Here is a 17,942-nt window from a genome sequence, read left to right as displayed (position 1 = left end):
AAATTCAAAGACTAAATTAGGTATTCATCCTTCTTGTCATAATGGACTTATAAAAAGCCTCTTATACCAATTTTACCGATTTGACTATTTGGATCATTTTACTCATTTCTTTGAAAATTTAGATGAATTGAGTTTCGTGAGCTCACCAGAATCAAAATAAATCTCTAAAACTTAATGAATATTTACAAACCCACCAACAAAATCCTTATATAAAAAAAATTAAATCCACGTTCTTGTTTATTTTTTAACTACAATGATAATTATATTAAAAAGCACAATAAAATGCAGAAGCAATATTTACATCTCTAAAGTTCTGTCAACATTGCCTAACCCAACAATGTGAACCAAAATAAGAAAAAATACAACTAAACCAAATGAGGAGCTGAATCTTAATATATACATACTATAATTGCATAAAGAAAGATACAACACCTCTCTCAACAATACAAATTAATAGTTGTAATAAATCACCCTATGAATTTATAATTTGCTAAAGAAGCTCTCAGGTCAGCTTACCATAATAGATAAGTGATAGAAAAATCTCGTTAAAATACCTTTAACCATGACCAAACGTAAAACATAATTTTATGCCACACTATCTCACAATCAAATTCCTTTCCTTCAAACTGAATAAACCTTTCTTGATTATAGAATAACCATACTAATTCATTCTTCGGGAATTTTGGACAAAACCATCTGATATATTCCAAATTATGGCGGCTTAATTCATTCCAAAAAACAATCACAATAAAGTCAATTAGCGTAGCATAAACGATAGTAATTGTCAATGCCTTGCATAAAATAAAAATTCAAAATGAGAAAAATATTTGTCCTTTTTCCCCGGGTGCGGGGGCTTCACAAGATCAATTAGTGGTGGGTTTTGGCGAGCTGATAATGAAACTCATGTGCTTAAAGAATTTCCAGAGCATAAAGGAAATACAGGTGCAATTATTTAAAGAAAAAAAGTGTGTATTATCGAAGGGGGAAATGAATATACGTATATATATATATATATATATATATATATATATATATATATATATATAGTGATTGAACTGTTCCTAGGTTATGCAAGACTGAAATCATTGATCATGTTACACCAGAATAGAATTATTAATCCTCAAAATGACACAATGATAGTACTGGTCCAGAAAGAAGAAGAATGTAGCATAGAAACAAAAACAATGGGCAGGCTCCAAAAACTCAGGTTTATCTAGGTGAATTGGATATATATGGGGAAGGAGTGAGTGGCATTGCCTTGTGGTGTGGGCCACAAAATTCAGAAATGCCACGTGGATACAGGCTGGCTTGAGAAGGGTGACATGGCAAGGGTGTGGGGGGGGGGGGGGACTATATGGGAATATCAATTGCAATACACGAGATTGTAGGCACACTGCCACCATTTATAATGGGATTGTGGGGGCAATGGAAAGGGAAGTTAGAGAGCCTTTAAGACAAACCCATCTGGCTATCTAATCCCAATTCATGTGCATTCATTAATCAATGTGGCTGGGTGAAATAAAAAGCAAAGCAAACCCTCCCAAAAGAAAAAGCATGATTCCTGTGCCTTACGAGACAAGAGTCGCTTTCTCACTCCCCATAAATATGCTCCTCCTTTTTTTTTTTTTTTTTACCAATTCATCCTCACACTCTCCTTTTCTCTCACCATTTTTCCCTCACTTCTTTTTTATCACCCATCTGCAATGTCTCATCTCATCTAATTATGTATGCCTCCCCTAGTTCAACCAAACAAACCCATAAACAACATATGCATTTTGTTATAAAGGAAACAAAAAAAAAATGCCTAGAGATGAAGATGGTGATGAGTTGGAAAAAATAATAACTAAAAACTGGTACCATGATGTTGGTTCAAAAGCTCATGATATCACCCTGTGTACTGATAGTATCAACTTGTCAAATTATGGTAATGGCCAAATTATGGATGGCCTGTCTCGTTCATTGTGATAATTGCAACTTGAAAAGTTACAAATCAGAAAGATCATTCAATAGCAAAGAAGAGAAAAAAAGGTGTGTTTAATGTCAAAGTGAATCGTTGATTGGTCATTATTTATGTATGTACTGCCTTTTGTGTCACACAGAGAATGTCTAAAGGCTAAAGACCACGATCACGGTTTGTTTTACAGCGAGGGAGAAATTTACAGGGTTTAATTTGTTCCATCCATTGAATTGATTACCCTCCAAAGCTCACATGTGGAGCTTACTATTTCTTCACAATTCTCATTGAGTCAATCATGGCTGCGTTACGAAAAAAGAGAAAAAAAAAAACAAGGGTTGTATTTCTATTAGAAGAATTACTGTATTAAATAAAACTAGAAAAAGAAAAAAATACTAATGGGGATGATGGAAATAAAGGGTCAACGTATACAAGGGTAAATCCGTGAATTAATTAGTTGGCTTAGAGAAATAAATAACAAAGGGATCCTCTTGCAAGCTTTGCTTACTTTTGGGGCATTTGGCTTGGCTGGAGTTATCTTTTGTGGGTGGCTGAAAACTTGAAATCGAGGACCCGTGATGGGTGACCGGTTATACCCAGTTAGAATCATAGACTCACCCGCTGAGACAGGTACCAAATCATAAATATTAGTAGTAGCTTATTATTAGGGCCATAGACTTAAAAGGCCATACACATAGGCTGTGTGTGAGAGAGAGAATCTGAGGTGTGTTGCCATTGCCAGCTATGAATTAGAAGGATGAAAAGCTTTCCCATGAGGGTCAAAGCTGTCAAATTTTAATTTCAAGGCCTTTTTTTTTTATAGTTTTTTTCCCTTCCCTTTGTTTCACCTTATAGCTACATTTACACGAAATCCACATACTAAACACCCATATAAAATCCTTCACTTGTTCTTCCTCTCTATTCCGTGGCCGTATTTAAAAAAACACTGTTTCTCTTCTCTGTACCTCCCCCTATATATTCCTCCCCCTTTATTATTAGAGCACAGAAAGAATTTCTGTGCCTGTTTTGATTAGAAGGGAGGAGGGAGAAGAAGAAGAAGGGAGGGAATAGAAATTAACCCAGTGTTTGATCAATTTGTATGGTTCAAGATTGAACACAAAAAATGGCGGTTACTACTCGCACTCTATCTGCCACAGAAAAGAAACACTGGTGGCTTACCAACCGAAAGGTAAGGTATCACACCCTTTTGCTCTAATTACATCATGTTTTGTGTAGCATAAAAAAAAAAATCATGTTTTGTGTTTTATTTGGAAATGTTTAGATGGTATAATTAAACATACACATTTTTTTTGTTTGTGTATTTGAAGATTGTCGAGAAATACATTAAGGATGCAAGGAGCTTAATAGCGACGCAAGATCAGAGCGAGATAGCTTCGGCTCTGAACCTTGTAGATGCGGCACTGGCGATTTCTCCGAGGTTTGACCAAGCGCTTGAGCTGAGAGCGAGGGCGTTGCTGTATTTGCGGCGGTTCAAGGAGGTTGCGGATATGCTTCAGGACTACATTCCGAGCCTGAGAATGGGAAACGATGACTCATCATCGTCTTCTTCTTCTTCTTCTTCTTCTTCTTCTTCTGACACCTCTTCTCAGCAGCTTTCGAGGGAGGGAGTGAAGCTTCTCTCTTCTTCCTCGGAGTCTCCGGTGAGGGATCATAGTTTCAAGTGCTTCTCTGTGTCTGACCTCAAGAAGAAGGTGATGGCAGGGCTGTGTAAAACTTGCGACAAGGAAGGGCAATGGAGGTAATTTTTATTTTATTTTTTCTCTCACTGACAGTCTCGCGTTATTCTGTTTCATTGGTTTTGCTTTGCCGTGCTATCTGTCTCTCGTTATTTATTTATGGGGTTTTAAAAATGGCATTTTTCTTCGGTTTCGGGGTTCAACTTTTTTTATTTACGTTTGAGATCAGATCCAAGTAACTACTCAATGGGTTTCAGTAAATGCTCCTGTCCTGCCCACCTACACACGCAAGTGCTTTCCAGCTCTTTTTATTCCAAAAAAGAACCCTCTCTTGAACAATAATAAATATTCACCGTCACGGTTTTTTTACCGTGGTACTCTTACCACTCTCTTCCTTCAATCAGACATATATGTCCATTGTACGCTGGTTTTCTTTGTTTTTATCTCCAAAAGCATAACCCCCTCCCCTTCCTGGCTTCAAGCTTCAAGAGAAAAACAAAAATAAATGCAGTTGCCGTTAAGAAACCGTATCTACGGATATTTATCCTTCACTTCTTTATTTATTTTTTCATTTTTTAAATTACATACATACAAATTTCCATACTATATTTCAAAATTTAAAGAAACAATTTCTTGTTACCACCTTTTCATGCTCAAAGAACATTTTCCAATCAAATAAAATGTAGTCTGAGTTGGCCTATAACAACAACATTTGGCTTAGATTTCAGATGTTTGGTAGACCTATAACATTGTTAATGCTCTCCCATCTTTTTATCTTTTTCATCACACTCTATTCCACTTTACTTTAGAGACAAGTTTTTGCATCTAATAAATGCTTTAAATAAAACGATTTGACAGGTAATATAGTTAGATTAGAAAAATCAAATATTGAACTATTAATTTGAAACATTTATATAGACAACTTATGATTAAATTTTAATTAAGCAATACAGTTATTATTGCTTTGAGCGAGTTTGATTAATTGTGTGGAATTTTCAAACATACAGATACTTGGTGTTGGGTGAAGCATGCTGCCACCTAGGCCTAATGGAGGATGCAATGGTTCTTCTTCAAACAGGGAAACGCATTGCAAGCGCGGCATTCCGGCGCGAGAGTGTGTGCTGGTCTGAAGACAGCTTTTATGTTACCAATATACCCTTCTCCGGAGATTCCACAAACGCGCCACCCTCAACTCCGCCGCGAACCCTTCTCGCGGACTCCGAGAGCGTGGCCCAACTCCTCGGCCACATTAAGTTCCTCCTCCGCCGCCGCGCCGCCGCACTCGCCGCCCTCGACGCCGGGCTCTACTCCGAGGCCATCCGCCACTTCTCGAAAATCGTCGACGGCCGGCGCAGCGCGCCGCAGAGCTTCCTCGCCGAATGCTACATGCACCGCGCCTCCGCGCACCGTTCCGCAGGGCGAATCGCCGAGTCAATTGCCGATTGCAACCGCACCCTCGCATTGGACCCCACTTGCATCCAAGCACTCGAAACAAGAGCTTCACTCTTCGAAACAATTCGCTGTTTACCAGATTCTCTTCACGATCTCGAACACTTGAAGCTTCTCTACAATTCAATCTTGCGTGATCGCAAGCTTCCTGGTCCTGCGTGGAAGCGCCACAACGTGCGCTACAGAGAAATTCCAGGGAAACTTTGCGCCCTCACTATTAAAATTCAGGAACTTAAACAGAGGTTGGCTTCTGGTGAAACTGGAAATGTTGATTACTATGCTTTGATTGGTGTCCGACGAGGTTGTTCCCGGTCGGAGTTGGAGAGGGCACACTTGTTGCTTTCCTTGAGGCATAAGCCTGATAAGGCAACTGGGTTCATCGAAAGGTGCGAGCTTGCAGATGAGCGTGATGTTGAGTCTGTTAAAGAAAGGGTGAAAATGTCTTCATTGTTGTTATATAGATTGGTTCAGAAGGGTTACACTAATGTGATGGGTAATATTATGGATGAGGAAGCTGCTGAGAAGCAGAGAAAGAAGGCTGCTTTGCAAGCTCTTGAAGCACAGAAAGAGAAAGCCAATGAAGCTGCTGCTGAGTTGAATAAGGTCGTTGAGAGTAATAGTACTCAAATGTCTCAAAATAGGTCTATGGTGTCTTCTTCTACGGTGAATCCGGCGGTGTTTCAGGGTGTTTTCTGCCGTGATCTTACGGTGGTGGGGAACTTGCTTTCTCAGGCGGGGTTTAACCGATCCATGCCGGTGAAGTATGAAGCTTTGAGCTGTTGATTGAATCGAAGTTGGTCGGAAATGGAAATGTTTGGTGGGGGGCTGTTGGAGATGGTACCAGCAGAGGGAATCTCTGGTTCGTTCGTTCACTTTTGTTGTACAAATTATGCAAAGGAAAAAAAAAAAGAAAAAATATTTAGACTGCCGGAAAATTTTGTCACCTTTTCCTTATTTTATCTTTCATTAGCCATCCTTTTATTTCTATCTCTCTATCAGATGTGTACAGATTATCAGTACTGAATGAAGACTCTACTTTTGGATTTTGGCTCTGCCTTGCTTAGACCTTTCCGCTCAATGCCTCTTTAATTTCGTATAATAAGTGATGCTGCTGATTTTGGTTTAACGGTTATCTTATGCTTCTAATGGACGTAGGAAAAAAGGATACTATTATGTGTTTTGTTAGGTAGTGCAAAATAAAGGCTTTTACTGTTTTGTTGCCGTGCCAGTAGCGTGGAACAGTAACCGAAAGTCTGAAACTGATTTCCTTTTTCCCGTTGTCTTTATCTGCTTGCTTTCTATTTTTCTCAGGCTAATTTATCAGGAAAAACTGACATTGTATTAAATTTTATTCATTTTCGTATCTACCAAAAATTTTGCTCAGCCTGAAATTTGGCTGTGTCAAAATTTTATGACATTTTGTTTTGGTCATTCTTCTTGATGCTTATATTGGCAATGGCTTGTTCTTTTTTATGAACACCTAGCAGTTGATCGGGGGGTGGTAAAAGCACAGTTTGAAGAATCACTTGTTATTTGATGGGAGGGGCTGTCTATGTCATGGAGCATAACTTCTAGGTATGTGAACGTGGTCATATTGTACTGGTGGACAGTTTTAAAGTGAACAAGGAGTTTGTCAGATTTTTCTTTGCTTCCCCTTCAGGTCTATACACATTCAGATACAACAAAAGAGCAAAGGAGGGTCTATTCTGCACTCAATACGAGAAAACAAAGGGATTAGATAGAAAATGTCATTAACTTTATTTGCTCTTGTACATATGTTCCGTACTTTCGTTTTTTTTTTTGGTTAAGTTACTATGTTTTTTCTTACAAAACCAAGTGTAAGAAGTGAGTGAGAGCTACGTATTAGCAGGCTGAGGAGGTTGGTGGTGTTGTTGCATTTGGTAGTTTGGTACCACCTGTTCTGTAAAAGAGAACAAAGCAAATTTATTCAGTGCTTTACTTGGAACAATATTAAGAAGGGTTATGGATGTGAAATGAACGTGGGTTTCAAACTCCCAAGAGTAATAATGGTACATGATTTGAGGCGTGGCTTCTGATTCATGAAAAAGCCTGTGAAATTCTGCTCCCACAAAAAGATGCATTATTTGTTTCTACAGTGATTCCCCGGCTGTCACTTTGGACGATTGATACAACTGTTGCCAGATAAAACAAAATAAAAAGTTTGAATGCACCGGCTGACTAGATGCTGATTTGAATCCAAAATGTGAAAGCAACTTAAAACGTGAGATTAGAAAAAAATCTTATAGTAGATCTTTCATTCTTCAAAAATGACACAAAATAATAGGTCAAAATCCTTCTGTTTCTGTCAAAGGAGAAAACAAGCAAACAAACAAACTACATGCATTGAGAATTTCCAAAACACATGAAAGAGGATTGGTGAAGCTTAATTATTTTTGGGGGGGTCAACGGGTAGATTGAATGTTGAATAATGAATATGAATGCAAATGTACATTGGTCCCGTTTCTCACTATATATGTGAAAGACTACCAGCATATGGTACATGTAAATTTTTAACCATTTTTGTTGGCGATTTATGTGACGGCCAAGGCCATTTTATAGATACTACCATTTTCCCTTCCCTTCGTTTCATCGCATCCTAATTTAGAAGCTTCCTAAAGAAAAGAGCGAGCCATAAGTATTCAATAGTCTCATTGATCTTTACCGGGGAGACCGGAAATTTTCTTCCTTTCCTTGCTTGCAAGTGCTTTGATGCCTTTTTTCCTTAGCAAGAATGAATAAACAACTAAAAGAAAAAGATTTGACGTACCTTTTCCTTGAAGAGCGCAACTTAATTTATTTTTCCATCTTACTCTATGATTATTGTTTACATTTTTTCACCCTTAAACCACAAAAACTGCCTTGTAAATTATTTGATATTATCAATATGCCTCGTGTCTTCCACAATTATCCAATTCTGCATTGATAATTGATTCACCAAATAATTGGTTAATTAACATTAGTAATTTAGTAGTGCTATATTTTATGAATGTTTTTTACATCTTGCCTTCGATGAGAAGAATCTAACTCCGAAACCCTTCATTGAGGAGAAAAGGGAATAAGTAATTAAGCAATTATGCACTTCTTTGCTACTAGAGGATGCAAATTCAACTTGTGCCCATGTTAAATAATAACTTCCCACCTTCCATCGTGTTAGCTACCTGCACTAAAAAGTGCTTCCCAACTCGCTCGAAGCAAACATTTAAATAATGGGGCCAGGAGTGGGGATTAAAATGTGAGTTTAGTTGAATTTTTGAAACATGAAATTAATATATAGCCGGATATATTGTATACTTCTCAACGTTAGTACAGCTAATACTGTACTATTTTGAAGTTTTTGATTGCTCCGAACGCAGTTCCTTTTTTTGCATAGATTGAAGAGTAAAACGTGCATTTATTTATAAAGATATCACATTCATATAACAAACTTGTACAATTTATATAATATTTACTTTGTTAGTAGACTTTATTATATACCACCAATTTTATTTCATATTTTTCTCATTTCTTATTTCTCACTTATTCATAAAAAAAAGTTGTATCTGATGTTTGCACCTCTGGTGCTGTTTATACAATATAATACTGTTGCTTATAAAAAAAAACAGTTGTATAAATAAAATTTGTCTCATTTATAAGTTAGAATTGCACATCGAATCGCATTGGTGGAAAAGAGGAAAACATGGCTCGCACATCTCCATTATTCGTGTAAACAGCAAAATTCTTCCACCTAGCACCATTGGCTAATTAGTGATCTTGAACTACTACTCTGACAGAATATTATTTTATTCTTTTCATTAACCTTTCATATTAGTATTGAAAGCATAATTCAATTTCTTGAGGCGAAAGAAAAGTTGCTTCTCACGAGGGCTCCATTTCTTTAGTACTTTATTCTGTGGTCAGAGGCTTGAGGGCATCTGTGTAAGACTTTTCTCCACCCCTTTTGTGTATGTGTAAGAGTGTGGCACTCTCGGATCCTCTCCATACTCGTGAGTGTGGTTTAGTCTTATATTCTTGTTAAGTCTATAGACTTACTAGGGAGTCTGGGATCATATATTAACTAGTACATGTATTCCACCTCGTGGAATGACGCCACTACTTTTTGTACATTGTATTTAGATTGTATAAAATGAATAATGAATCTAAAGTATTAAGAATTTCTCCTTTAAATATTTTGAGGGGACTTGACCAAGAGGAAGACATTTAGTAATACTTATAAACAATTTTTTTGGGGGCAAAATTGGGGTTGAAATTGAGATTAGTAGAAACATATCTAAGAGGTGTTTTGGGAGGGAAAAAAATAACACTTCATGTTTGAATTTAGGGGACAATAGGGGAAGTCATGCCCACTTATAATGTTAGTGGCACCATGTGCTATTATCGTGTGGATTCTCCATCCAAACAATGATGGACTATAAAGGGTTTTCTCTTGGCTCTTTGTCAAACCTTGGTGGCACAATGCGCTGGATGAAATATCTGACAAAAATTTGCACATTACTTATTTTTATTCATTAATTAATTCTATAATGCAATGCAGATAATTACAAAAGAAAAGGTACAAAAATAATTGTTTTTATCTTATTGTTTGGGACATAGGAGTCGAATTTCATTATGAGCTAAAAAAAGAATGAAACGTTTTATAGAGATCTGGGTCTGCAGCAAGCTGCAACCTTTACAACTCATCTAAAATGGTTTTTGTGTCACTATGTGTAAACTACAGTCTATTAAAATTTTCTACCTTAATATTAAATATCAATAATGGTAACGACTTTTGAAAAAACACATTACTTGTTTAAGGAATTGTTCTGAAAATAACCAATGCTATGGAATCTGATTTCTTTTCGGGTAGGATAGGATCTAAAGATATGGCCATTGCCCAATATTGCTTCATAGGCCTATTCGTCTATCTATATATCTATAGCAAACGTTATGGATATGGTGTTACGCATTGTAATGCGATTTCAATGTGAACGTAATTTGTGATGTGCCTGAACTTGAAAGTCCACGGAAAAGAGTATGGGCCATAAACATCATAATTGTGTAGAGTAAGAGTACAATGTAAATTAGATGGTAGGAATGGGAAGGGAAAGTAAGCAATTGAAAGCTTTTCTAAATTTCTATCTGTGCCTTAAAAAGTCGTATGCAGTAAGTTGAGTACACTTTTCTACTATAGTTTGGTTGATTGCTGGCGTTTCCTCTTGAAAATTTTAGGTATGAACAAAAAAGTACTCGTACAATCATAGGCTTTGTGATCCCACAAGTTGAAACTTAACATGAAGCCAAAGGCCTTTTGTCTTCGTTATGAATCGGATGAAAGTGAAGCAAGTATACACCTCTTCTATATTATTTTTTTGGTTTAATTTCCGTTGCACCAAATAAGAAAGTTGAATCCTGAATTGCATAAATTTATAAATATAATAGTTGCTACCATTAAGGAACTGACATCAAATAAGACGAGCATGCTTGCTACATTTAGTTAAATAATTATTTCAAACATATAATTGATGATTAATACAACTATTTATTGAAGGTAATTTATAATTTTTCTATAACTGAAAAATGTATTCATTAATTTTCAATTTATTTTGGCGGTGAAATAAACTTGAATAAAATTTTTAATATATATTTTTAGTTAAAATTAAATAAGAATTTACAAAAAAATTAAAATTAAATAAGAGAATTAATTTTTTTTACAACAGGTTTAAAAATTTATTGGTAGCTAAATCATAGTAAAATGTAATTTAAGTATGAGTTATACTATTTACATAATATTTTTATTCTTTTTTCGTAACTACTTTTTTCTTATACAGAAAATTATACAAATGTGTAATATAAATATAATATTTTTATTTATAAATTAAAATATTTTCATTATCATTTACAAATCAATTCAGATGTTTTTCTTTTCGTTTTTCGTTAGTCTAAGTATTTGAAAAATAAAAATAAAATGAAAATGTTGGCTAGTTCCTCAAATTATTATTTTTTGGCTCCACGAAACGAAAGTGTCTTTTTTTTTCATTACCTTGGGAAATGAGCACGACAGAACACGGACGTTATAAAAGGTTAGGCTGTCATTTTAACATGACTCGCACTCGTTAGTGTATACTATCTATATAGGGAAACAATGGAATGCCATATGTATACAACGTTTTATATAATAAATAAATTGTAAAGTATTTCATTTATAAATTATATATAATTAACTAGGTAGCTAGTCTAGCTTCTAGCCTTACGTTTCTCCATGATGGATTACTGATAAAGCAAAGCAGCATTTGAAGCATCAATAAATAATAGTAACAAAAAAAAAAAACAGACATTTATATTTTTGGATTTCGTGTTTTGTAAAATGATGATTGCACTTAAACCAAAACTATTAACAGGAGTTTGCTCAGATGCAAAGGCAATGCTAAATAATATAAATTAATTAAAAATTTATTAAAATTATTGTATTTTGATTTTTTTTTAAAAATCTTCAGTGGTTTTGGAATGTCAAATTGTTTATTAAACTATTATTATCCAAACAATCATTATGTTTAAAAAAATTCTTTCATATTCGAATTATCTAATAATATAAATTTTTAACATTAAATAAAATTTTAAAAAATTCTTTAATGAAACTATTGTTGAGTTTTGTGTGAATGTTGTTGTGCTTGCAAGATAATAGGAAGTCTTTAACAATAATCTTTTAAAATAAATTAAGACATGTTTAAACTCAAATTCTCATTGAAAAAGGTATCCACATGATATCAACTGTTTCGAGTTTCGAATAAGATTATTTTTGAAAGATAACTTTGAGAAACTAAAATTTAAGAATCTATTTTCATTTTTTAAAATAAAAAAATAGTTATGACCTCTTTTTTTTTTAATAAAGGAATTTTAGTTTTATGACTAAATATTTGTATTTACAAACAAAAAAATACCATCCCCTAAAACGAATTTTGGATCCATCCCTCATTAACATTTATTTAACGTTGCAACGTACCCAAATAAGAACAAAAATATAATGTTAATTTTATATAGAGATAAAAAACTATTTTTTTAATATAGAGACTAATCTATAAATTCGTGTCATGTATACGAACCAAATGATTAATTTATCAATGAAAAATATAATAAATGCCATGTCAATATTTAGGAACCGCAGGCACCAAATATATATAAATCAACATTCAATACACTTGATCTATGAAAGACTGTTTAAATTATGGATCTCAAAAGCAAATGTATAAACAGTTTTCTCTTCCTGAACCGTAGGTATTCAGGACGCAGAAATTAAAAAGTCAAACAATGTTTCATTAAATTTAATACTTTACGAAGCAAAGGAATTGCACAAAAGTATACTGTTGCTGAGTTGTAACATGAGTTGTTAAACTAGAAATCAGCAAACTACTAATTTCTTCTATCCGACCAAACAAATTACTTCTAGACTGAACAAAACCTAGGGAATGAGATCATTACTTAAACGAAAAATTCACCATTTTTGGACTCACATTTACTCATCCTCATCCTCATCCTCATCTGCAAACCACCAAGAAACAGGACCTAGACCATCATCATCCATCGCTCCCTACAAAATAGACATCATGATAAGTCACTATTCCATTGATGTGCATGCTAGTTAGCCACGACCATTTATTTTAACAGTGCTTCTTAAATAGGGTTTCAACCGATCTTCCCAAAACAATTCGTATATGCCCAGAAGTTCAAATATAGTTGCTATAATTGAATCCAAATGTTGCTAGGATTTTAATCCATAATCAAGAGTTATATGATGCATAATAAAAGTGTTAGCAATAATATGATGGATATAGCAGACGAAACTAAGGTAGAAGATAAAGAAATAAGGGGATAGATAATAAAGTTAGCAATGTGAAAAGAAATCTTAAAAGACTTGGGTATGATCCTCCACCAAGACAGATGCCCCGCAAAACAAGATGTTTGTACCTCGAAGGTAAAACTAGAACAAAAATGAAAGAAAATAGTTTACAATGAAGATATTAACAATTCACAATCAATTATGCATCAAGGAACCAAATGAACAATACATTAAAATAAGTAATAACAACCTTTTGTTATATATGAAGCTGCAAAAGCCATCTAAATCAAATTATTGAAATCACAAACAAAATAAACCATCCTAAATACAACATCAAAATAAAAGTAAAAAATTTGATTAAACCAAAATTATAATATAATAAACATCCCACCCAATTTCAAGATAATCAAATTTCCTACCTCAATATTTAATTCTTTTATAGCACTACTATAATAAATACTTTCACTCTTTCAGTATGTTGTTTGGCCATATATTTCATCTTTCTTGGTTTAAAGTATCCACAAAAATGCATGAACCAAGGTAATGAATAAAGTAGAGGCGAACAATGGTGAGGTGAGCAACAAAATACTTACAGAGATCAACATAGGGGCAAATGGCTTTGATTCTTTTGGTTGCTCAACCGGAATTTGGGGATAACTCACGTTTGTAACTCGGAATTTGATCTGCCACAATATTGGTAACCAAAATTTAGCATACTATTTGTTTTCCAATCATACAGTTAACAAAAAAGGAAAGGAGGCTAACCACATCAGTATCTTGAATAGGATATTCTTGTTCGTTATAATCCCAATACCATACACCTTTCTTGCTGTGATTTTAATAACAGCAAATAAGCATAATGTTAATCATACTTAGTGATACACGCATCACGTAAAAAAATAAAAGATTGTATGAAATAATATTTGTTGGAAGAAGTTAGCTCCTTAAATAGATTTTAGTACCTCGAGGAATTAGTCGTTGACTCTTGGCCAGAGAATACCCTGCTTTCAACAACAAAATAATAATAAAAGATTGTATATATTAAGTTCAAAGATAATGTAGAAAGTGGACACATCACCTTTTTTTCTGTTCAGTCTCAACAAAGTGGTTTGGGTCGGGCAAACGACTTGCAGGAATATAAATATCATCAAAGAATCCAATGGTTACTGCCAACACAGAGTCAGCAATTAATAAGCAGGGACTATCTCGAAAAACATCAACATTTGACAATCAGTTAATTTTTTAGATGATGCAGGCAATGAATGGTTGTGTCACATGATGGATATAATAGGTTGTCAGTGTCACACTACAGATAGTCGGATATGGAAAGACAAAAACTAGCTTTGGTAACAACTTAACATGCAAAGTCACATTATTCTTGTCTTTATTCCTTTTAGAATACAATTTGAGCTTTAATTAAATTCATAACTGTCAATCACGCATAGCAGCACGGCACTGTAGTGGGATATTTACTTACACATTATTCTGAATGTTCAGGTCACCAATCCTCTTAAGTAACAGTATGAATTTTCCACGAGTATTTCATATGTATATAATATAACACTTCAGAGAGTTATAAGACTGCTAAATACAACCCCCAAATAGTATAACTAGTATAATCAAATTGGTCCTTAGTTCAGATAAACTATAGTATAAAGAGATTCCCAAGTAACAAAATAATTAAAGGAAACCAATTTCAATCTTATTCTCCATGATTCTAAGAATCAGACATACCCAAAACACGACTTCATAACAAATTCCAGAATTCACATACACACATTTATTCATATATTTATTTCAAAATCAACGAAGACAACGTTTTCTGCTAAAGGAAAGTAGTTAAGGAATTCCCTACCTCATATCCTCTTAGTCTCACTGGAGAGCTCATCAGGAATCCCTTAATCATGACCTCTCATCCTCTTAGTAACTGAGTTGCTCAACATTCCTTCTTATCCGCTTTATTTGAAAGGTTCCCAATTCCCTCAAGCCTCCAAGTGTCACGCTTAGCCTCATGGGAGTTGCATCTCATGGCAACTTATCACTACCTAGATAGGGGTTCATTATGCCATAGAATTCAAACATTCAACAGTGTCCCCCCCCACCCCCATTTGAAAAGTAGGAACAAGAGTTTCTGAGGAGAGGAGTATATTTTGGACCCAATAGCCGGAACGATGCAGCCTTCTCTCTCTCTCTCTCTCTCTCTCTCACACACACACACACACTTAACAGGATGTTACACAAGCAACTAATCACAATTTTTATTGTGATTGAGTATCGAAATTTTAGAGCCATATTCCTCAGAGAACACAATGAAATTCGATATCTAAGAGAGAAACAGCATGAAAGAAAATTCCATAGTGTCAACAAGATGGGTTAAATTGACTATAAAAACAACTTTCAAGCAAGTATCTTGACTATAAAAAATTTTAAAACAATTCCCTTCCCTAATCTATATCTAAAAGTATTGTGCTGCGAGTAAAATGTAACAGATATACGAAACAGAAGAATGCACATAAACATGATTCTTCTCCAGCAATATGCATCTTAAAACAGAGAACTATTGAGGAACTAAATCAAGTAGCTGAAACAGAGACATACATCGTAAGCCATCAGCATCAGATGAAAGAAGCCTTGCAGTAATGATCTCCTTCTCAAACGGACGAAACATAATCAAATTGAACACAACCTGCCAGAAATATTACAATTTAGTTATTGCTTAGAAACAATCACATACAGCGTCAGTTCGTCACTTTTTCCATCAAACCAAAAACAGTGATTCAGGCTCTGTTTGGATAAAGTTTTCAATAGGCACTTATAAGAGAAAAAAATAAAAAGTATAAGAAAATATCAAACTTCTTCCATAACTCAAAATCAACTTATGCACCTTAACTTTCGGAGAAGATAGATGAGAGAACTTCTATAAAAGTTGAAGTGCATAAGTTGATTTTAACTTATAGAAGTTTAATTCATTTTACTTTCTTATTTTCTTCTATAATTATTTAGTGAGAAGTTTATCCAAACATGACCTTAATACAATCATTTTGCAGGTTCCAATATACTGAAAGTAACTCATTATAACCCAATACTGTATCAACATTTTTGTGCCCATTAATCAAAATTTAAGGATTAAACTTTGGGTGGGCAATTTTTCTACTAATAAAGTTAAAAATAAAGTCAAACTATGTGGCCAACAGAAGTAAAAATGTAGGACAACAAGTCCAAAAACAACCCATGAATTCATACCGTATAGGTTGGAGCCCCATCACCAGGGAAGATAAACCCACCATCAATGGATCTGATATCATAGACAGAAATGCAGAGGCCCAAGTTTGCTATAACCTGGCATGATTACAGAAACCCAAATTGAAGCCAAGTAAATTAAGTCAATTACAAACTAACGGTTCACAACGGAAATTAAAAATGGTAGCGACAAAAAACCTTATCTAAGAAAAGTTTCTCAAGCTCCATGTGTATAGCTTCTCGAATAGGAAGAACAAAACGAGAAGGAGGCAGGGGCAATTTGTGTTCGATTTTACTGAGATAGAACATTGAACCTGAACCAAATTACAGGATACCAAGGTCCAGTTAAATACACCAAAAAAAGAAAGTGTATGTTTCTTTAACCAATAGAGCTGTAGAGCTGTGATGCCAATGGGAGATATAAGTGCTTCTGATTATGATTCCTGATAAAAAAAAAACGAAAAAGCTAATGAAGCTAGATGCATGCATGTAAATCAAAAGACAAGCATCACTCACAATCAAGAGGCTTGCTTTTCTCGAGATAAATGGGAACAAAAATCTGGTTAGCAATCACTTTGAGTTCAACTTGCCTTCATTTGAAACATGTTTCATTACATTCCCATTAGCATGATAATTGATAATTATTACATGACAACACTACAATTATATGACAGATTATTTCACTATCGTCAATAAACCATTAACCACGAGGGGCAATTGGTTTTCACTCTCGATTATCTGTAGCAATTCAGTATTACATCACAAATCTAATAATGAAGCATAAGCGCCGCCTAAGACGAACTTATGTCATAAGGAAGACATTAGCTATATAATGGTTTATAAAACCAAACTAGTCAAGGCCCATTATATCAATGGGATGAATTCCAAGAACATAAAACTCTAATTATTTTATCAGTAAATGAGTGGTAATAAGTTCTGACTTCAGAACTACAATTGGGGTTCACTGTTCAATGGACATCCTGAAAAACTGGTGACCCTCCATACTTCTACGCTTTGTGAGGAAAACTCGAAAGTTAAACACCCAAAATAACACAGTGCAGTGCATAACAATGATAATAAAAAAAACGAAAGATAAGTTTTCTCACTGTTCACGACGCTATGTCTGGACTCTGGCGCGACGGAGACGGCGGAGGCCTTGGGAGCGACGAGGAGCTTCGCGTTAGGGTTGCGAACTTGCGTTGTAGGCTGCGTTTTGCGAGACTTCGTTTCCGATTTTCCCCTTTTCGTTTTTTATTAGTATTGTTTTTTCAATTTTTGTATTAGTGAAACGGCGCCGATTGACCTTTTAAAAGGAAAAATCGTACGAACCAGACATGGTCAAAAGTCAAAACAACGTACGGCACTATATTGGATACAGGTCGTGTTGAATTGAATGTGACTTTTTTTATTAGATTCGATCAATTTTATTTGGCTTGATTTTCATCAAATTTTACTCAATTTAAGTTTTTAGATTAGATTTGATCATCGAATTTATTATTAAAATAATAAAAAATATTTTATTATAAAAATTAGAAAAATGAATTTAATAATATGAAATTTAATACACTTAACTCATATTATTTTTTAATTATTAGTCAAATATGAAACAAGTTAAAAAAATTAAATCGTGTCTTATATTATATTATAATTATAATACTAATTGATAGTAATTTTAAAATGAAAATACAATAAAAATAGATTGAGTTAAAAAAATTCAAACTTTAAAGGTTAAAAAATAAAAAATAACGTAATTAGATCAGATTGAATTTTC

General features: G+C 34.3%; 2 protein-coding genes across 3 annotated transcripts; one reads left to right on the top strand and one right to left on the bottom strand.

The window, feature by feature from the left end:
* The first annotated feature begins 2,651 nt into the window (after positions 1-2,651).
* Positions 2,652-6,152, top strand: LOC114407414. Its single transcript, XM_028370497.1, has 3 exons — positions 2,652-3,143; positions 3,283-3,713; positions 4,659-6,152. The coding sequence occupies exons 1-3, from the start codon at positions 3,078-3,080 to the stop codon at positions 5,881-5,883; spliced, it is 1,722 nt and encodes a 573-aa protein (XP_028226298.1). The 5' UTR covers positions 2,652-3,077; the 3' UTR covers positions 5,884-6,152.
* Positions 6,153-12,299: 6,147 nt separating this feature from the next.
* LOC114407413 (DNA-directed RNA polymerase III subunit RPC8-like) lies at positions 12,300-17,450 on the bottom strand. Of its 2 annotated transcripts, none has more exons than XM_028370494.1 (9): positions 17,278-17,450; positions 16,370-16,614; positions 16,175-16,270; positions 15,530-15,617; positions 14,010-14,097; positions 13,894-13,932; positions 13,697-13,760; positions 13,525-13,614; positions 12,300-12,682 (listed from the first exon to the last, which is right to left on the bottom strand). In XM_028370494.1, the coding sequence occupies exons 2-9, from the start codon at positions 16,478-16,480 to the stop codon at positions 12,608-12,610; spliced, it is 651 nt and encodes a 216-aa protein (XP_028226295.1). In that variant the 5' UTR covers positions 16,481-16,614; positions 17,278-17,450; the 3' UTR covers positions 12,300-12,607. The 2 variants fall into 2 exon arrangements, with proteins under 2 accessions (XP_028226295.1, XP_028226296.1); XM_028370495.1 differs by having other exon boundaries at positions 16,370-16,485; positions 17,278-17,435.
* Positions 17,451-17,942: the final 492 nt, after the last annotated feature.

The sequence above is a fragment of the Glycine soja genome, chromosome 3 (genome assembly GCF_004193775.1).
Source record: "Glycine soja cultivar W05 chromosome 3, ASM419377v2, whole genome shotgun sequence".
Classification (NCBI taxonomy): domain Eukaryota; kingdom Viridiplantae; phylum Streptophyta; class Magnoliopsida; order Fabales; family Fabaceae; genus Glycine; species Glycine soja.
Note: the sequence above shows the minus strand (reverse complement) of the source record. Positions and strands in the feature narration are given on the sequence as shown.

Bases quoted from the DNA above. Each gene is read 5' to 3' on its own strand.
- LOC114407414 (XM_028370497.1), top strand. From the start codon at position 3,078: ATGGCGGTTACTACTCGCACTCTATCTGCCACAGAAAAGAAACACTGG. The intron at 3,144-3,282 runs GTAAGGTATCAC...GTGTATTTGAAG, and splicing joins GGTGGCTTACCAACCGAAAG to ATTGTCGAGAAATACATTAA. The intron at 3,714-4,658 runs GTAATTTTTATT...TCAAACATACAG, and splicing joins GACAAGGAAGGGCAATGGAG to ATACTTGGTGTTGGGTGAAG.
- LOC114407413 (XM_028370494.1), bottom strand. From the start codon at position 16,480: ATGTTCTATCTCAGTAAAATCGAACACAAATTGCCCCTGCCTCCTTCT. The intron at 13,761-13,893 runs GTACTAAAATCT...TTAAAATCACAG, and splicing joins TCAACGACTAATTCCTCGAG to CAAGAAAGGTGTATGGTATT. The intron at 13,615-13,696 runs GTTAGCCTCCTT...ATATTGTGGCAG, and splicing joins CTATTCAAGATACTGATGTG to ATCAAATTCCGAGTTACAAA.